We start from the raw sequence: 19,326 nt of genomic DNA, 5'->3' as shown, positions 1-19,326 counted from the left end.
ACGTTTCGCAATTATGCCACATCAATGTGGAACGCGGCAGGGGTTTAAAAAGTACCCAGAAATTATACTTAAGTGAAAGTATGGGTACCGTCTTAAAATCTGACTCAAGTAAAAATCAAAGTATCTGGCTAAAAACACACTTGAGTAAAGTCAAAAAGTCCTACTTTTAAATGTACTTAAGTACTAAAAAGTAAAAGTACATTTAAAAAAAAAAGGGATAGACCAGGGGTCTCAAACTCATTCTATTGTGGGCCAAGTTTTCATTTGAACTATACATTGCACCAGGTGAGTTAGTTGAAGAGGTGAGCCAATTAGTGAAATCATCAGCTGGTGTTTACGCAAGGCTGGAATGAAACCAAGCATACACTCTGCCCACAATGGAATGTGTTCTGCGATAGACAATGTTGAAATGAAAGAACAGAGGACACTTTTTTTGCATTAAAATTATTTAATGCACTTCTCCATTGAAGGTAAACTAACATGGATGGCATTCACATCACAGCATGAATAATATCACAATATTAAAAACAGAATGGTGTATCCTGAATAATATCACAATATTAACCACAGCATACTGGATTATCCTGAATAATATCACTTAAAGGCAAAATACTGGAGTACCCTGAATAATATCACAATATTAAAGACAGAATACTGGAGTACCCTGAATAATATCACAATATTAACCACAGCATAATGCGGATCTGACTGTCTATTCTTCTGATAGCAGGTGTTTAATAAAAAATCCCTGCTTTCTAGTCTTGCACAAGGACCAATCAGCATGGGTATGGGCGGGTTCATTTTCAATTGATGGGGATTTGATTGGCTGTTTACCTGCGGTTGCAGGATTAATAACGTTAACGTTAGTTCGGCCAGAGAAACAAATATACCAATTAAAATGGTTGGACCTGCGAGATTTGTACTTTGTAGGTCTGCATTTTAAATGTAAGGAGTAAAAAGTATGTTTTTTTTCTCTGAAATGTAATTGAGTAAAAGTACAAAGTATACAAAACTAATAATACTTGAGTAAAGTACAAATCCCCCAAAACAGTACTTAAGTATTGTAACGAAGTACAATTACTCAAGTTCTTTACACCCCGAACGCCCTACCCAAAGCTGTAAAGGAATGTGAATGTGAATCCCTACCCACATTCAAAACCGCTCTTAAAGAGCACCTACGGGAGGCTGCAATTAGAAACTGGCCACCGTAAATGTCCAAACCCCCCCACCCCCTCCTAATGTACAGTCTCCTCCCCACTGTATGTATATATTCTCTCCCCACCGTATGTATATTTCTCTCCCACCCACCCACCCCCTCCTAATGTACAGTCTCCTCCCCATCATATGTATATACTCTCTGCCAGGATCTATGGGTAACAGTAGCCTACTGTATATTTGCATATCGTATATATGTCACAAATGTAACAGTACTATATACCTGTATGTCATGTGTCCCTATGCCATAAATGTCATGATGTCATATATGTTGTGTATGTCATAAATGTCACTATGAATTGAAAATGATGTAAGCAAGTCAAACGTCTTTCTCTGGTCTGCATCCCCTTAACAATTGTGTGTATTGAGCCATACTGTATTGTACCCATTCTGCAATCTGTTAAATAAAGTTTTCATTCATTCAACTTCTCCCCCCACACCCTCTCTTTCTCCTCCTGTACTACATCTACTGACAAGGTAGGAAATACGGTCACACCCCTCGCTTATATGCATAAATTATAGGCGGAAAAGGGCGTGGCCGGACAAGTGTAAAGTGCATGTAGCGGAATCTGTAAAAGTAACGAGGTAATATCCCATAGAGCAGAACGCAAGCAAGGAACAAAATGTAACTGTTACAACTGTTACACACCGCCTGTTAAAACATCCTCACAACAGCACTCCTACAATAAATTGGGCGATGAGGGGGAAATTTAATTTTTATTAAATCTTAAATGATGAATTCATAGCAACAGAGCTATAACTAACCCCTGGGGCCCATAAGTGATTTGAAAAGTGTAACGTTTTTATATTTTTAGCACAAGTCGTGTGATCAGAGGGTTTATAGTTAATTACTAAACAAGAATATCCATTTATTCATTCATTCAAATACTTTTTGAATCTCTGAAAGAATTACAATTGTATTGTATCTAAAAGCATCTAAAATTCTAAATATAATATATGTCAAATGTATTTGACCAAAATTGAATGCTATGACAGGTACATGATTTGTGTTGATTTTTATTTTTTATTTATTTATTTTATTTATTATTTATTTTTAAAGTATTGATTAAAATGTGATCATTTGGACAAATAAATACGACTCGTTCCATTCATGAGCCCAAGCAGTCGGTGTTGATGTTTTTGCAGGTTAATGGCACTGGAGGGAGCCCCGCCCCGCGTCGCTGCTCTGCCCTCAGGAACAGGCAGTCAGGTAGACAGTGCATGAGATCCCAGGGGAGGAGGGGGACACTTCAGGTAGACACTTCAGGGACGTTGTTGCCATTGTACAGTATTTTCCTCCTTGAGCACCTGCCTTTTTGAGCCTCATAAAAAAGTGCCCTTTTTGAAGATTTTTAATTTTAATTTTCAATTTTTACCGTTACACATATAGACTGCCCTTCCAACTGAAAAATGTCAGGATAGAATCTAAATATTAGGTAAAGAGAGAGAGATGCCCCATATTCCATTGCAGTTTGCACGGCCTCTTCAGCGTGCCTCTCCGCCGACCTATATATTTTATGCATAGCGTGGGTGTGGTGATGATGATGATGATAGAAACCGTTGTGGCGCATACAGTTGAATGCTGGTATTACACTCATTGAGGGACATGAAGAAAGTCAAGTCCGATGGGATTTGGGAATCTCAAATACAAATCTGGATTCGAATAAAAAATGCATTTATATTAAACAATACAGAATATACAGCACTTCTTGGGGTCTGTAGGGTAAGCACTTATTCCCTCCCCCCTGAACATTTATGGAGATGTATGGGCCTTTTAAGTCAGTGATAAAAGTGTCTTTCAAGGATAAGTGAGCTCCTGCACTGATTATTATAGTTCAATATTCAATATTTGATCACCAAAACCCCAGGGCCCTTAAAAATCAGGTATAGTGCCCTTTTCAGCCTTTGAGCACCTGCCCCTCTAAAGTCCTGTGCACGTCCCTGTTGGATGAAGACCATCAGAGATTTGGCGACTCTTCTTGTTCCGTGTTCCTCCTTCTGTCCCAGGATTTCCAGCTCCCGGAGTTCTGTTTGATTTTCTTCAGCTCCATCAAGAGGATCGTTTTTCAAGTTTGTGATTATAGCCCAACGGAGACGCTGAACTTGGGGGAAATACTTTGTGTGGAAAGTGGCGAACAGGTTTAGATGTAGAGCAACCATATAAATAGACATGTGGATGGGTCTGTTACAGAAATTACACGGTCAAAACCATAGATGTGTTTATAATATGGTCAAAATTATTAACCGTCGGTAGTGTGATAGTAAAGGGTTAACTATTCCAATGTACAGTTTTGCTGCAGTTGTACAGTCCCCCCCCCCCCCCCCACCCACCCAACCTCCTCCAATGTACAGTTTCTACGTCAAATGTAGAGTCTTTTTTAGACTCTTTTAGTATCACAAACAGTACTGTATTTGTAAATCTGGTATGTCATAAATGTCTAGATGTAACAGTACTGTCTATCTGTATGTCATGTATGTCATATATGTTATGATGAATTGAAAATGGGGGACATTGATGTAAACAAGACGAAAGTCTTTCTCTGGTCTGCATCCCCTTAACAATTGTGTGTATATTGAGTTGTACTGTATTGCACCCAGGGGTGTAGCTCCAGATTCTGGGCCCCATGAAAGAATGTATTTGTAGGCCCCCAGTGAATGCGAGCAGAAATTTTTTGGCCATTTTTTTATTGATGAAAACGCATAATATGGTTTTTACCTATACATTCGGATCAGCAGTTCAGCACCTGCACTGTTGGTGGGTGAGCCTAGTAAAGGATGTCGCATTGCGTTCATCTTCAATGAATGGACCAATGCAATAGTCTACCAAAGCCCCCCCTCTCTCTCTATATATCTCACACACAGACACACACACACACTTCAGAAACAAACATAGTATCAATGAGAGCATCAATAATACACCCGAGTGATGTCTAGTTTAAAAAAAAAAAAAAAAAAAAAAAATTGTTTGGGGGCCCCCTCTCAGTGCTGGGCCCTTGGAATCATCCTAAGCTACCCCCCCCCCCCAGCTACGCCCCTGATTGCACCCATTCTGCAATCTGTTAATAAAGTTTTCAATCAATCAAGCAATCAACCTTCTGTAGTGTGGCAGTGAAAGGGTTAACGATTCGCACGTCATCGACTGGTGTTTTCCGTTGTTTACATCACGTGATCGAAGATGGCGGACGACGAGGCTGCTGCTGCTGCTGCAGACCCAGACGCAACAACAATGGTGACCGCGTTGGCGTTGGTAACGATACTACATCATGTGTTCGAACGTATCCGCAAGATCGACGAAAGAGTAGAGAACAATATACGGGCGAGCAGAAGAGAGTACGAGGCGGCGACACTCCGTGCGCGGAGATCCCACCGGAGGAAGAGAGCGGCAGCTGCGTTTCTCCTCTGTGTCCGGCAGCAGCAGGTAGCCCGGTAGCCCCTTACGTGACTGCGGTTTGCAAGCCTGGGGCTTTTGTGACCGCAGTCACTTGCTCATGGGATGCGACCACTTTAGAAAATACCAACCAAGCGTGAACGTTGGCGTGGGGGTGTGTCAAAAATATATCAGATATGAATTTCAAAGATACCCAGCGTACAATATGGGTTTAACACAGCTTTACAGTGGGGTCTGGAAGCTCGGATTTTACATCGCAATTTTTTACATCGAATTTTTAACACCGCAATTATGCATTCGAATTTTTTTACATTGAATTTTAAACACTGACTTTTTATTTCACATGGGTAAATTCGGAGCAAAAAAATTCAGATACATGATTTTCAAAGTAATTATTTTCAATGCTGTATAAATTCGGTGTCTGAAAAAAATTCGGATACATGTTTTCAAAGTAATTATTTTCTATGCTATAAATTCTGTGTCTGAAAAAATTCAAATACTTCTGTCACTCCTTTGCTTCCATACAGCGGCAGCAGAGTAGGAGGGTCGTGTGGACGCGCGAGAAACCATGCGGAGAGACATTCTGGACGGATGTCCTGCAGAACTTCGACGACGTGCAGTGGAAACGCCATTTCCACATGTCCCGCTGTACCTTTGAGCACGTGTTGAGTCTGGTGAAACCCGCGCTGACGCGAAAGCTCACACGTTTTCGAAAACCACTGGAGCCGTGTCGGAGACTGGCAATTGTCCTGTGGTGGTATGCCACGCCGAGGGAGTACAGGACAATTGGCAGTCTCTTTGGCGTAGGAGTGTCTACCGTGTGTTGCCTAGTGCGTCAAGTTACAGCTGCTCTAAAGGACAACCTACTCCAGCGTTTCATTTCCCTGCCGAAAGGGGAACAGCTTCAGACGACCATCGATGGATTTGCAGAGCGAGGTTATCCCATGTGTGCGGGTGCCATCGACAGAAGCCACATTCCAGTTGTTTTTCCCAGGCGTGATGCGGCTTCTTATTACAATCGTAAAGGATGGTATTACCTTGTACTGCAGGCGGTTGTAGACCACAATTTCTGGTAAGAATGATTATATGTAAGTATGTAAGTATTTTCTCCCACCCACCCCCTCCTAATGTACAGTCTCCTCCCCATCATATCATGTATATATTCTCTGTTAGGATCTATGGGTAACAGTACTGTATATTTGCATATCGTATGTCACAAATGTAACACTAGTACTATATACCTGTATGTGTATGTCCCTATGCCATCAATGTCATGATGTCATGTATGTTGTCGTGTATGTCATAAATCTCACTATGAATTGAAAATGGGGGACCCTGATGTAAACAAGACAAACGTCTTTCTCTGGTCTGCATCCCCTTAACAATTGTGTGTATTGAGCCGTACTGTATTGTACCCATTCTGCAATCTGTTATTTTTCATTCATTCATGCATTCATTTATTTTATACATGTATTAATTATTAGCTTCAGTCAGCCCGTTACAATACACACATACACGCACACAGACGTAGCTGTGCATACAGAGAATGAAAGCAGAGCCTACGCACAGCACTTTACACACACACACATTATTATCAATATTATTATTGTATTTTTTAACTACTATTTTTACTTGTTGTTTCTAGTTTCTAGGAATTTTACTCTCTTACACCTGTATTAATTGGATTGTAGTGTACTGTTATTGTAGCAAAATATTAACTGCTAGAATGTGGTGTGTACTATATGTTTTGCTCATGGTGGTTTCTTTTGGTTCAGCTTCACAGATATATACGTGGGGTGTCGCGGTCAAACAGACGACACAACAGTGCTTTGCAACTCTCCTCTCTTTCAGATGGCAGAAGAACAAGACGGTCACTTGTTTCCCCGTGAGGTATGTATCAACAATGACAATGTTCCATTTCCCAGGCTGCAGCTCAGCTAAGCATTTTCACAGACCTGCAAAAATACACGCTAGGTATTTAGGTCCACCACATTTTGTGGTGGACCTTGTGTGCGTTTCCACCAGCACCTCAGTATAAATAATAATAATAATAAATGTTATTTGTATAGCGCTTCTCAAGAACCCGAAATCGCTGACAGTAGGCAGAGAAACAAAGAAACAAAAAGGAACATAAGACCACAGGGGAAACAGGGAAACAGCATGAGATACACAGAAACAGTAACAAACATCAAAACAGGTTGGGGGGGGGGGGGGGGGGGTTGAAGGCTAGGGAGAACAGGTGGGTTTTGGAGGGGGGGGGGGTCTCTGATGGTCTGAGGGAGGGAGTTCCAGAGTCGGGTGCAGTGCGTGAGAAGGCCCGATCACCAACGTTTTTAAGTTTGGATGACGGGACAGTCATAGTATAGTAGGTGACAGTCTAACCCATAGCAAATCTATCTGTATAACATTTTTCTGCACAGAAATCCACGACTGTAGACGGCGTGGAGGTACCCGTCCATCTCGTGGGAAACGCAGCGTACCCCCTGAAGAAATGGCTCATGAAGGAGTTCACCCAGCAGGATCGGCTGACTCCCAAATACAAGACCTTCAACTACTGTTTAAGCTCCGCTCGAATGGCGTCCAAAAATGCATTTGTACATTTGAAGGGCCGGTGGAGGTGCCTCGCCAAGCGCTGTGACGTGGACATTTCTATAATGCCCGACATTGTTACAGCTTGCTGCATACTGCACAATATTTGCGAGATGCGCGAAGACAACTTTTTGGCAGAGTGGACCATCGACGCTGCCACTGACTTCCCAGAGGAGCCGGACACGGAGGTCTTTAAGACGCCCCGGGAAGGCAGCGCACAACGGATACGAGAGGCAATGATGAGCATTCTTTAAAACAGTCAATCAATCAATGATTTGTAATGACTGCACGACCGAGGTCTGTGGAATTAGCTTTTGGTACAGCATGGGGGGAGCTCAGATACAACAGCGTCGGTGACATCATCAGACACAGGCGGATGTCAGCCTCACATTAGACACAATGACTAGCACAGCAGACATTGACATTATTCAGATTTCCGCAAGACAAAAATTCAAAGACAATATTTGAGATATATACTGTAAATATACAGATGTATTTTTTACATCCGTCAGGGTTAGTGAGAAGTGTTCAGAGTCCATATTGCAGTGGGGAACTTCAAGTAACTATTGCGTTGTGTGTGTGATCTAGTGATTGGGGGTCAATGTTCTTGGATGACTTATTGTCTGCACTACAGTTTTCTGCATGTGTGACTGTCTGCTGCCTTACCAAACTGTTATGGATGAGGTGAGTATGCTCTCAATGATAGCTGTGTAAAACTGAAGGAGGGGACTTTGTTTTACTTGTCTTAGGAAAAACGGTCTTTGCTGGGCTTTTTGGATATTCCATATGAGAAGAAGAAGTCTTTATTTGTCATGCAGATTAAGACACACATATGCAAGAGGGGCGACACATAGGAACACGTGCGCACACATGCATTGAGTCGCCGATGAAATGTCTCTGCACTTGACCCATCCCGTCGTCCTTCCCCTCAAGGGCAGCCGGGAGTAGACATGGGCTGTGGCATGGGCCTCGCCTGGGGCTCAATCCAAGTGCTCCTGTCGGCTTGCGCGCACGGGGAGAACATGCAAACTCCACACAGAAAGGCCTGGGAGATACCCCACCTGGGTACCTGGCAACGCGGCAACCTGGTCCCCAAGCGGGAATCGAACCCCGGACCTTCTTGCTGTGAGGCGACAGTGTTAAACTAAAATAAACCACTGTGCCGCGAGTGTGTTGCTGATGATGCTGAAGACATGTGAATGAGTCAGTTACTGTTCTGGTTGTCCTGAGACGTGGAGGGGGGTTGTGCCTTAAATCTATGATTCATTAATAATAATAATACATTTTATTTGTAATGCACTTTATATTTGTAACAAATTTCAAAGTGCTACATGAATGGAGATAAAGATAATATGATGAGGCATGAGTAGGTCCATTTAGGCAAATGCCTTGTTAAAAATAAATGTTTTTAGTCCCGTTTTAAATGCCTTAACAGACTGTGGTGCTCTCAGATGGTCGGGGAGGGCATTTCACAGCCGAGGAGCAGCTGAGCAGAAGGCCCAGTTCGTCTTGTGTTTGGATTTGAGTGTGTTTTGAGTTTCCAGAACGGAGGGATCGGGTGGAGGTCCGAGGGTCGATGAGTTCCTTTAGATAGGAGGGGGCGTTGCTGTGGATCATGCACTGATGGGTAAGGAGGGAGACCATGTACTCTATCCTGAAGGGAAGCCAGTAGAGAATGGAGTATGGGTGTGATATGTTCATCATTTCTGCATAATTAATTAGGTCTTTTAGATGCTGGAGGTTATCAAGGCACCACACTTGGACTACCTGCTCCCGATATCGGTCTTTGTTGCCGTTGTTAAAAAAGTTCTTGTCTGATTTTTAAATAAAGTTTAATGTACACTATTGTTGCCGTTGTTGACCTTTTTATATTGAATGGTGTCCTAGCCCAGTGTTTCTCAATCCTGGTTCAGGGAACCCATTAGATGGCTAAAACAGTAGATGCGACGTGTCATAATGAATTGCCATTCTGGGATGGAACCAATGGTCCAGTTCTAAACTGAGGCCAATGTATGGCGTTTTACTTCTATTTTTACTGTTATAATGCATTGTACTATATCTATAAATATAGGGTGTGTACAATAGTTGGAATTATCTTACTGGAATACATTTTCTACAGATGAGCTAACATGGAAGTACAACTTAAATGCTTTTTTTTGCCATAACCTTTTTTCCTTTGTGTAATGGTTTTACCGGTGGTCCATGTCTCCTATCTTGGGTAAACATAATTGTAAACTCTTTGGTTTGTCCCTAGTCCCTTAAAATATTATAAAAACTAGTCATTATGTGTACCACTACCAACCTACTCAGATCACAGGCCTTCAGATCCATCTCAGTCTGAACATGAGGGGCTGATCTGGAAGATGGAAACAACTGGAATGATATAATATAAGTCATGGTGCTATATATCAAAATTTAGTGAATGCCATGTGCTTTATCCTCAATTACTTCCATCTTAAAATTATGTGTTTACTCCAATTGTAAACTGATATTATGTTATATATACTTGTGCTCTATGATCACTGCAAGGTTTATCTCATCTAAAGAGTTTATCTTTCAGTTTCAAAACATAATAAAAAGATTCTCACTTTCAATCTTTACTCAAATAAGGGGAGGAAAATAGCATCCATATTGTATAGGCCTGACCTTCAAAGCCGAGATTTTTAATTTTTTTTTAATATCTTATGTTGTGGGACTTGTACAGCACTTTGGTCAACTTTGTTGTTTTTTGCTTGTTGTAGTTAACAAAGAGAGGCAGAGTTAATGAGGCGTATGACATTCGTTGCATTGGAGGCGCAAGATTTTGCAGGTGGGAGGGGGGATGAAAGAAATTAATAAATTATTATTATCTTTTTAATATATTCAAATGTTATTTTCCTGTTCGAATCCCGTGCCCATTGAACGAAGCTTTGTAGTATTTAAGACAGCCTTAATATTGTATAAACTGAACAAATACCCCATGGACTTGAGCACCATTAACACTTTAAAGGGGCTATGTATTATAAATGTCATTTTTCAGTCTCTAGCATTGTATTATAGTAATATGAGTTCGTATCAATGTGTTTTAGGGTCTAAATACCATATTGGCGGATTGCTCCGATTCAGCCCAGCCCCTTTCGTCCTCTAGTAAATCGGGTCATTTTGATTTGAAGGCCTGAGTCACGTCATTCGGGCTGTGGGTAGCGGGTAGCGCACAGTGATGCGATTGGCTCTGTGGTTGGAGCTAATGCCCGCCCACATTCTACCTAGACTGAGTGTACACAGCGAAACCATTTCCTCATACTCGAGAGGGAGAGAAAGGAAGAGAGAGGGAGAGAGAGCACTTGGGGGGGGGGGGGGGGGGGGGGACCTGCAGCGCGCCACACACGCAAACGGGAGATTGAAAGAAAGAATCTGTGATCGAAATCATATTTCTCCCCCGGAGACATTATATGTACTGGTGAGCCCCTCTCAATTCTCCAACGGTTCAAGAGCGCCATCTGGTGGCCAATCGGCCGCTCGCCCAAACAGGAAGTGATGCGGATGAAGTGGTGCTCACCCATATTTCGTCCGGGCACTCGCTATCATTAGCAGGACTCCATCTTGACACAATGGATGTCGATCGGTTACCAATAACTCGATAAACAACATGATTTGAACGTATATACTATTATACAACCTGGAAATGGATCGGATATTTCGACATCCCATAATAGAAAAATGTCTGTTCCACGCTCATCTCCCAGCGGCGCGAGGAAGCTACGGTGAGTTTCAGCGTTATTTTTTAATGTCTTCGATACTAACTGCTCTAATGATCATATCACCCACACTAGATGAATGATATAACGTTGCCCACGGAATTATAAGCGACCCCCCCCCCCCCATCCGGTCAACATCAGATCATACGTAGTAACTCCTAGAAGCACGTCCAGTTGAAATTTTTTATCTCGCACAGATTCCTACCAAACTGTATTTGATCATCAATATAATGCATTTAGGGCTATAAATCAAGTTCTGGAGAAAGCTGCAGAAAACGATAAAAACATACTTATACTTTAGACCGTATTTTAGTATGAATATGTGAATGAAAAAGTATAACGTTGCTACACCCTGAACAATAAACCACCGTAACACTTCCGGGATTCTGAAATCAGGGAGGAGATTGCGGGGGGGTCAAATGAATGAATGTGGACGAGAGCCGTGATGTAAGTGGTTGCCGATACGGCTGTGGGGGTGCTAGAGACATGATCGAATAGACGTTTATGCGCCTCGCTCTCCTGAACACGGCGTGACCCATAACTAATCGATCAGAACTAAATCGGCAGAGAAAAAGCCCATTTTAAAGCACCTATTCCGCATGGACATGCGCAGAGTGCCCATGGAGTCTGGACGACGCTAGATGACGCTCGAATGAATGTGGACTGTTCCATCAGAGGGGGGAGCTTCGATGGTCATGTAAGTGGCTGCACTTAAATATAAACATTAGTCTACCTGTAGACTCAATGAGGTAATTGTAGATGTCGCCATAAGACGCGTCTGGCCATTTAGTGGGATCATTTTTTCATTATCCTGTTCGGCTGAAAGGACATTGGCCACCGAAGCTCCCCCCTCTGATAGAACAGTCCACATTCATTCGAGCGTCATCTCGCGTCGTCCAGACTCCATGGGCACTCTGCGCATGTCCATGCGGAATAGGTGCTTTAAAATGGGCTTTTTCTCTGCCGATTTATTTCTGATCGATTAGTTATGGGTCACGCCGTGTTCAGGAGAGCGAGGCGCATAAACGTCTATTCGATCATGTCTCTAGCACCCCCACAGCCGTATCGGCAACCACTTCCATCACGGCTCTCGTCCACATCCATTCATTTGACCCCCCCGCAATCTCCTCCCTGATTTCAATGTAACGCGGAAGTGTAGTGGTCTATAGATATAGGACGTTGAATGGGCCATAGTAATGTCAATTTAGCAATACAATTTAAAAAGTTATAGCCCTGCAAAGAAGGGGAACTTCTCCATGTTAAATAGGGCTGGCGAGGGATGGTAAATTATGAATTTAACCCCGGCGATCAAAGTGTTAACTACCACAAGACCACCAAGTATTTGTCCTTTTAAAATAAAACAGAATAAGTAATAACCTACCTGTATCGGCTATAAAAGAAATAACATTTATTTGTAAGGGCCGGCAACACACATTAATGTCCCACATGGGCCGGACACATATTCTTTAAAGAAGTCAAGAAGAAACATCACAATAAATCAAGAACAAAACTAAAAACACCATGAAATCCTAAATAAAATGTAAAATAAATAAATGCAACACTCCCAGACATACCCCACGTAAAGGTAAGGAAAAACTCACTAAAAACCTAGCAATAGGAAAAAAGCACCACAGGCAATGCAATAGCAACTGGAGTACATAAGAACATTTAGAAAGATTGAAAATAGAATAGAGCCGATGATGGATCCATTTGAGGTATGGGGGCGACGTAGAAAGGATCGCATCCTCCCAGCCATCACCACGGGACGTCCACCACTCCGGTCATCACCACAAGACATCCACTCATAGGGAGACGGGGACAGGCGTTAGACAGTTTGCGTGTTTGTGATGGGCGGACATAGCAATAGATACATGTAGTAAGCATATATGTGAATAGAATAGATACATGTAGTAAGCATATTATGTGAATAGAATTAGAGTATGAGAATCACGAAATCAAGTAATAAATAGAACTAAGAAGAACAACTGCAAGCATATGTACAGGATGGGATACAAGACGACGACTCAGGGCCATATGCCCCGGTGGGCAGGAGAAACCACTCAGAATAGGTCAAGGCAGAGCAGGTATGGTTCGACGCTGCAGGTCAGACAGAAGGTGGAATGAAGCTGATCCATGATCACAGAGGTGCACATAACTCTCAGCCCCTCACCGACCTGTGGTTCGCAGCAGCTGAGAAGGTCAGGACCGCCGTGTGCGGCTGAGCGGGGTTGGGGTGCTTGTTCGGGGGAGTCCGGCGGTCTCGTGGGAAGGGGAGGAGGAAATGTCTTGTCTGTCTTGTCTTTTGTGATGTCTTGAATTTAACTGGGGATTTTATTGGGGGGCAGCTATTTAGCTATTTCTTCACTATTTGGTCATTTATTAGATAGTAAGAAATGACGTAAACTCCATGATCAAAACTGCAAAAAAAAATTTCATCAATGACAAAACCGAGGAAAACAAAAATAAACCACGTGAACTTTGGAAATTACTCAACAATCAACTAGGCTGCAGTAAAAAACTCAAAACCAGGTTCTCAAACATAAACATAAAGACGGACAACACGCTCATCACAGACAAGCTGGATGTAGCCAATTACTTAAACACTTTCTTCACAAACATAGCCACAACACTGGTAAACAAACTACCCTCCCACTCAGGGCAGTATGGGGTAGAACACATAGTAGCATACTACAGGAACCTAGGCGTCCACAAAGACGACTTCAAACTGGAAATAGTAACTACAGATGAGGTACTCAAAAAACTGAGCGCCCTCCAACCAAACAAGGCCACTGGCCATGACAACATCCCCTCCAAATTCCTCAGAGACTCAGCAGCAGCCATCACCCCAGTCATCACACACATAATAAACCTCTCCATAAAACAGGGACACGTCCCCAAGGACTTCAAAATTGCGAGAGTAACACCCCTGCACAAAAAGGGCAGCAAATTAGACCCGGGTAACTACCGCCCTGTTTCTATCCTTACATCCATCTCGAAAGTCATGGAAAAAATAGTATACGAACAGATCGAAAAATACCTCGCGGAAAAAAATCTAATCTACGAATTCCAATCTGGCTTCAGAACATCCCACTCCACTGACACATGCCTTCTCTACTTGAACGACCACATCAAACAAGAGGTGGACGCGGGCAAATACTGCGGCATGGTCATGCTGGACCTACAAAAGGCCTTCGACACTGTCAATCACACCATTCTGATTGACAAGCTAAAAGCAATTGGTTTTGATAGTTTATCAGTGAGCTGGATACAATCCTACCTGGAGGGGAGGGAACAGATGGTGGAAGTAAACGGTACCCTATCCCCCCCCCTCACAGTGAGCTGTGGTGTTCCACAAGGAAGCATACTAGGACCGCTACTATTCCTAATTTATGCAAATGACATGTCGTCAGCTTGTGACTGCAACTTGTTCCTGTTTGCGGATGACTCAGCCCTGCTGGTCTCTGACAAGAACAAGTTACAGGTTGAAAAAGCCCTCAGCTCGGAACTAGGCAAAATCTGCATATGGCTCGCCGACAACAAACTATCATTACACATGGGCAAAACAGAGTCCATTCTCTTCGGTTCAAATAACAAACTCAGCAAGACTGACGGCTTCTCGGTTACAGTGGGTGACAATATTGTCACAAGGAAAGATGAAATTACCTACCTGGGTTCCATCCTAGAGGCTAATCTTTCCTGTGACAAAATGGCATCCAATGTAATAAAAAAAGTCAACCAACGAACGCGATTCTTGTACCGGATCTCCTCTCTGGTAAACAAGAATACCCTGAAGACTCTAGCAGGAGCACTCATTCAAGGGTACTACGACTATGCTTGCACCTCATGGTACCAAAGCACCTCAAAGGCACTAAAAAACAAATTACAAACATCTCAAAACAAGCTAGTCAGACTACTACTTGACCTGACTCCTAGAACCCACCTCACCCCTGCCCACTTTGACAACCTAGGATGGCTTAGAGTAGACGACAGAGTACAGCAACTTGCAATGGGCCTGGTCTACAAGATACACTACGCGACCAAGGTACCCATGTACATGTCAAAATACTTCCCAAAGGTCAGTGAATACCACGATCACAACACCAGAGGGAGCTCCACAAATCATGTAAAACCCAGATTCGGCTCAAACAAGGGACTAAACACGTTTCGCAATTATGCCACATCAATGTGGAACGCCCTGCCTAAAGCTGTAAAGGAATGTGAATCACTACCCACCTTCAAAAACACTCTCAAAAAACACCTACGTGAGACTGCAATTCGAAACTGGCCCCTACAAATGTCCTAACCTAGTTGTACAGTAAATGACCAAGTAAGGCTTTGTCAACATTCCAATGTACAGTGTAAAATGTGTGTGTGTCCCCTACCCAACCCCCCCCCCCCACCTCCAATGTACAGCCCTCACCCAACCCACCCAACCCCACCCCACCAACCTCCTCCAATGTACAGTTTCTACGCCAAATGTATATACACTCCTTTTCTGGACACTTTTGTATCACAAACAGTACTGTATTTGCAAATCTGATATGTCATAAATGTATAGATGTAGCAGTACTGTCTATCTGTATGTCATGTATGTCATATATGTTATGATGAATTGAAAATGGGGGACCCTGGTGGAAACAAGACGAAAGTCTTTCTCTGGTCTGCATCCCCTTAACAATTGTATGTATTGAGATGTACTGTACTGTACCCATTCTGCAATCTGTTAATAAACTTTTCAATCAATCAATCAATCCCCTTGAATTTAAAATTTAAAAAGGTTGAACTCTGTTTTCTTTTCTTTTTGTCTTTATAATTTATAAATTGTTATTTCTGTATTATTATTGTTTTTGTTATTTTCCTGTGAAGTTCTGTGTATTGTGATTGTGATTAATGTGTTGTCTTGTTTCATGTAAATAATAATAAAAAAAATTTGATAAAAAAAAAAAAAAACTCAGCCCCTCACCTCGAGCAACCCCCCCCCTCCCTGGTGCAGCCTCTCTGCCCGCCCGCGGCATGACGACCCGCTCCTCCCCCCAACACCTGCGACCCCCACAGTGTGGCTTTCTGCAGACCAGGTGAATAAAGAGCGGAGCAAAATAAATACAGGCAAGGCCACGGGTCCAGACGGCGTTAGCCCAAAGGTACTCAAAACCTGTGCCTCTCAGCTGTGTGATGTGCTCCATCACATATTCAATATGAGCCTGAGGCTGCAGAAAGTCCCGACATTGTGGAAAACCTCCTGTGTGGTCCCTGTCCCTAAGTGCTCGCGTCCCAGCACGTCCACGGACGACAGGCCGGTGGCTCTAACCTCTCATATAGACCATGGAGAGGTTGGTCCTGGAGCAACTCCGCCCAGTGATTCAAGCTCACCTAGACCCGCTCCAGTTCGCCTACCAGCCCCCTACCAGCCCCGACTGATGCCGTCATCTACCTGCTGAACCGAGCCTACACTCACCTAGACAAGCCGGGGAGCACTGTGAGAGTCATGTTTTTTTTTACTTCTCCAGTGCTTTTGACACCATACAACCTTTGCTGCTAGGTGAGAAGTTGGAGGCGATGCAGGTAGAGGGCCCCCTGGTGTCCTGGGTTGTTGACTATCTGACGGGCAGACCACAGTATGTGCGCCTACAGAGCTGTGTGTCGGACAGACGGGTCAGCAACACCAGGGGCCCCACAGGGGAAGAGTCCTCACTCCCTTCCTCTTCACTGTCTACACCAACAACTTCCACTATTGGTCAGAGTCCTGCCACCTTCAGAAGTTTTATGATGACTCTGCGATAGTGGGATGCATTAAGGACGCCAATGAGAGAAGGCTGAGGTCCTTCAACGTCTGTACAAGGATGTTGAGAATGTTCTACGAGTCGGTGGTGGCGGGTGCCTTGTTGTACGCTGTGGCCTGCTGGGGCAGCGGACTGAGAGCGGGGGACTCAAACAGGCTTGATAAGCTGGTCAGGAAGGCCAGTAGCATGGTAGGGGTGGAGCTGGACACTCTAGCGGTGGTGGCGGAGAGGAGGAGCCTTGCTAAGCTCCATGCCATCAGGGAACCCCCCCCCCACCCGCGTGTAGCTTAATCCCAGCGGAAGAGTCGCAGAACGCTTCCGCATTCTTCGCCGCACGCCAGTACGGTAATGCGCATTTCCTTTTCCTTCGCCCAGGCGAATGAGATCCCCGCTTGGTTCGCCGCTTTGGTTCATATTAATCACATATTAACACGCTTTGGTTCATATTAATCACATATTAACACGCTTTGGTTCATACTTGCTTTGGTTCATATTAATCACATTAACACGCTTTGGTTCATACTAACGCGCCATATTAGCACACATATATACACGCGATGGACGCAGCAGGCGATCATATTAATCACATATTAACACGCTTTGGTTCATATTAATCACATATTAACGCTAATGCGCCATATTAGCACACATATATACACGCGATGGACGCAGGCGATCACTGCTACTGTTATTCAGCCGCGCCGAGGTACATGATTGATTGATATGTACTTTACATATTATCCAAACGAGGACAACGCAGCTGTCAACTGTACTTTACATATTATGGAATACATGTATATTATCGCGACGCGATTCACTCGCTGTCAACTGTACTTTACATATTATCCAAACGAGGACAACGCAGCTGTCAACTGTACTTTACATATTATGGAATACATGTATATTATCGCGACGCGATTCACTCGCAACGCCATAATGTTATTTCCCTGTACATTGTAATGATAACACAACGCAGCTGTCAACTTTACTTTGTAACATTGTTTTTTCGGTCATTCATAAAATTGATTGAATGAAAATAACAGATTGCAGAATGGGTACAATACAGTACGGCTCAATACACACAATTGTTAAGGGGATGCAGACCAGAGAAGTGAATTTCCTGTGAAAAAACATTTATTTTTTACAGTACGTTACACACACAAATGCTACATTATGACAAATTTTACAAAGAAAGTATATTTAGATTCAAAGACTATTTTAATAGCTTTCTTTGAATACACGGTTTCTCTCCTGTGACGTACAAATGCATGTACCTCGGCGCGGCTGAAAAACAGTAGCAGTGATCGCCTGCTGCGTCCATCGCGTGTATGTGATTAATATGAACCAAAGAATATGAACCAAAGCGTGATTAATATGAACCAAAGCGTGTTAATATGTGTCGAACCAAGCAGGGATCTCATGCGCATGCGCGCGCGAGCACCTCGCGAGCACCTGGGCGAAGGAAAAGGAAATGCGCATTAGCATACTGGCGTGCGGCGAAGAATCTGGGATTAAGCTACACGCCCCCCACCCACTATACACAGACTTGGCTGACAGGAGGAGCATGTTCAGTGCTAGACTAACACTCCCAAAATGTAGCACTGAACGGCACAGTAAGTCCTTCATTCCGACAGCCATCAGACTTTACAATGTATCTCTGTGCCTCACTGCATCACTGAGCACAGAGTGACAGTACTGTCTTCCTGGACTTTTACATTTAAAACAACATTGTCAATATTACACTTACTGTACACTTAATGTAGATCTGTATATTTTACATTAGATTGTACATACATAACATAGGAAATGTGAATCCCGGTCCCGGACCGTAGTTTATTATTATTATGTTATTCTTAGGCTTATTTTTTTTCTTATTCTTAGGCAATTTTTTGTTATTCGTGATTTGTTTTGTCTACCTAAATGTTTACTGTGAGCAATTTGTAGTGCCAAATTTCCCTCGGGATGATTAAAGTATTTCTATTCTATAACCGACAGTCACTGCAATCTTGGCCATCACCCCGAGACATCCACCACCTTGGCCAACACTATGAGACAACCACTCAGAGAGATGGGGACAGGGGCAAGAGTTCCCATGTTTGTAGTGGGCGGAGTGGAGCACCCCGGAGGAACAATCCAAGTGCTCCTGTCTGTCTTCGTCAGGGACGCGACAGCGTTAGCGATCTGTTGTGCATGTTTTTCCATTGGGTTTCACTTATATGGGGGGGGGGGGGGGGACACTTCTGAGCACGGGGAGAACATTCAAACTCCACACAGAAAGGCCTGGGAGATACCCCACCTGGGTACCTGGCAACACGGAAACCTGGTCCCCAAGTGGTTTTTGCTGAAGAGGGGAAAAAAAAGATCATGGCCGACCACTCCCACAGCCTCTTCACCCTGCTCCCCTCTGGGAGAAGGCTGCGGATCCCAAAGACTGTGAAAGCTCATCACAGACTGAGTTTTTCCCCCTCAGCCGCTAGGCTGATCAATGCCTCACGCCCCCCGCCCCAAGTGACACTGGCACAATAACAATGACACTGGCAAAAATACTGCACTGGGACTGACCTGGAACTGTGCACTTTACACTTTATATATATATATACATTTATTCAAATTATTA

The 19,326-nt window shown here is 43.4% G+C and overlaps 1 protein-coding gene across 1 annotated transcript; it reads left to right on the top strand.

Annotated features, from left to right (window-relative positions):
• The first annotated feature begins 4,410 nt into the window (after positions 1 to 4,410).
• Positions 4,411 to 9,022, top strand: LOC311233701 (uncharacterized protein). The gene is made up of 4 exons (XM_084320696.1): positions 4,411 to 4,633; positions 5,131 to 5,675; positions 6,379 to 6,493; positions 7,024 to 9,022. Exons 1-4 carry the CDS (start codon positions 4,442 to 4,444, stop codon positions 7,444 to 7,446), a joined length of 1,275 nt encoding a protein of 424 aa, XP_084176822.1. The 5' UTR covers positions 4,411 to 4,441; the 3' UTR covers positions 7,447 to 9,022.
• The last annotated feature ends 10,304 nt before the right edge of the window (positions 9,023 to 19,326 follow it).

Source organism: Notolepis coatsorum (assembly GCF_963971535.1).
Source record: "Notolepis coatsorum genome assembly, chromosome: 8".
In the NCBI taxonomy this organism is placed as follows: domain Eukaryota; kingdom Metazoa; phylum Chordata; class Actinopteri; order Aulopiformes; family Paralepididae; genus Notolepis; species Notolepis coatsorum.
This window is presented reverse-complemented; position numbering and strand designations above follow the sequence as displayed.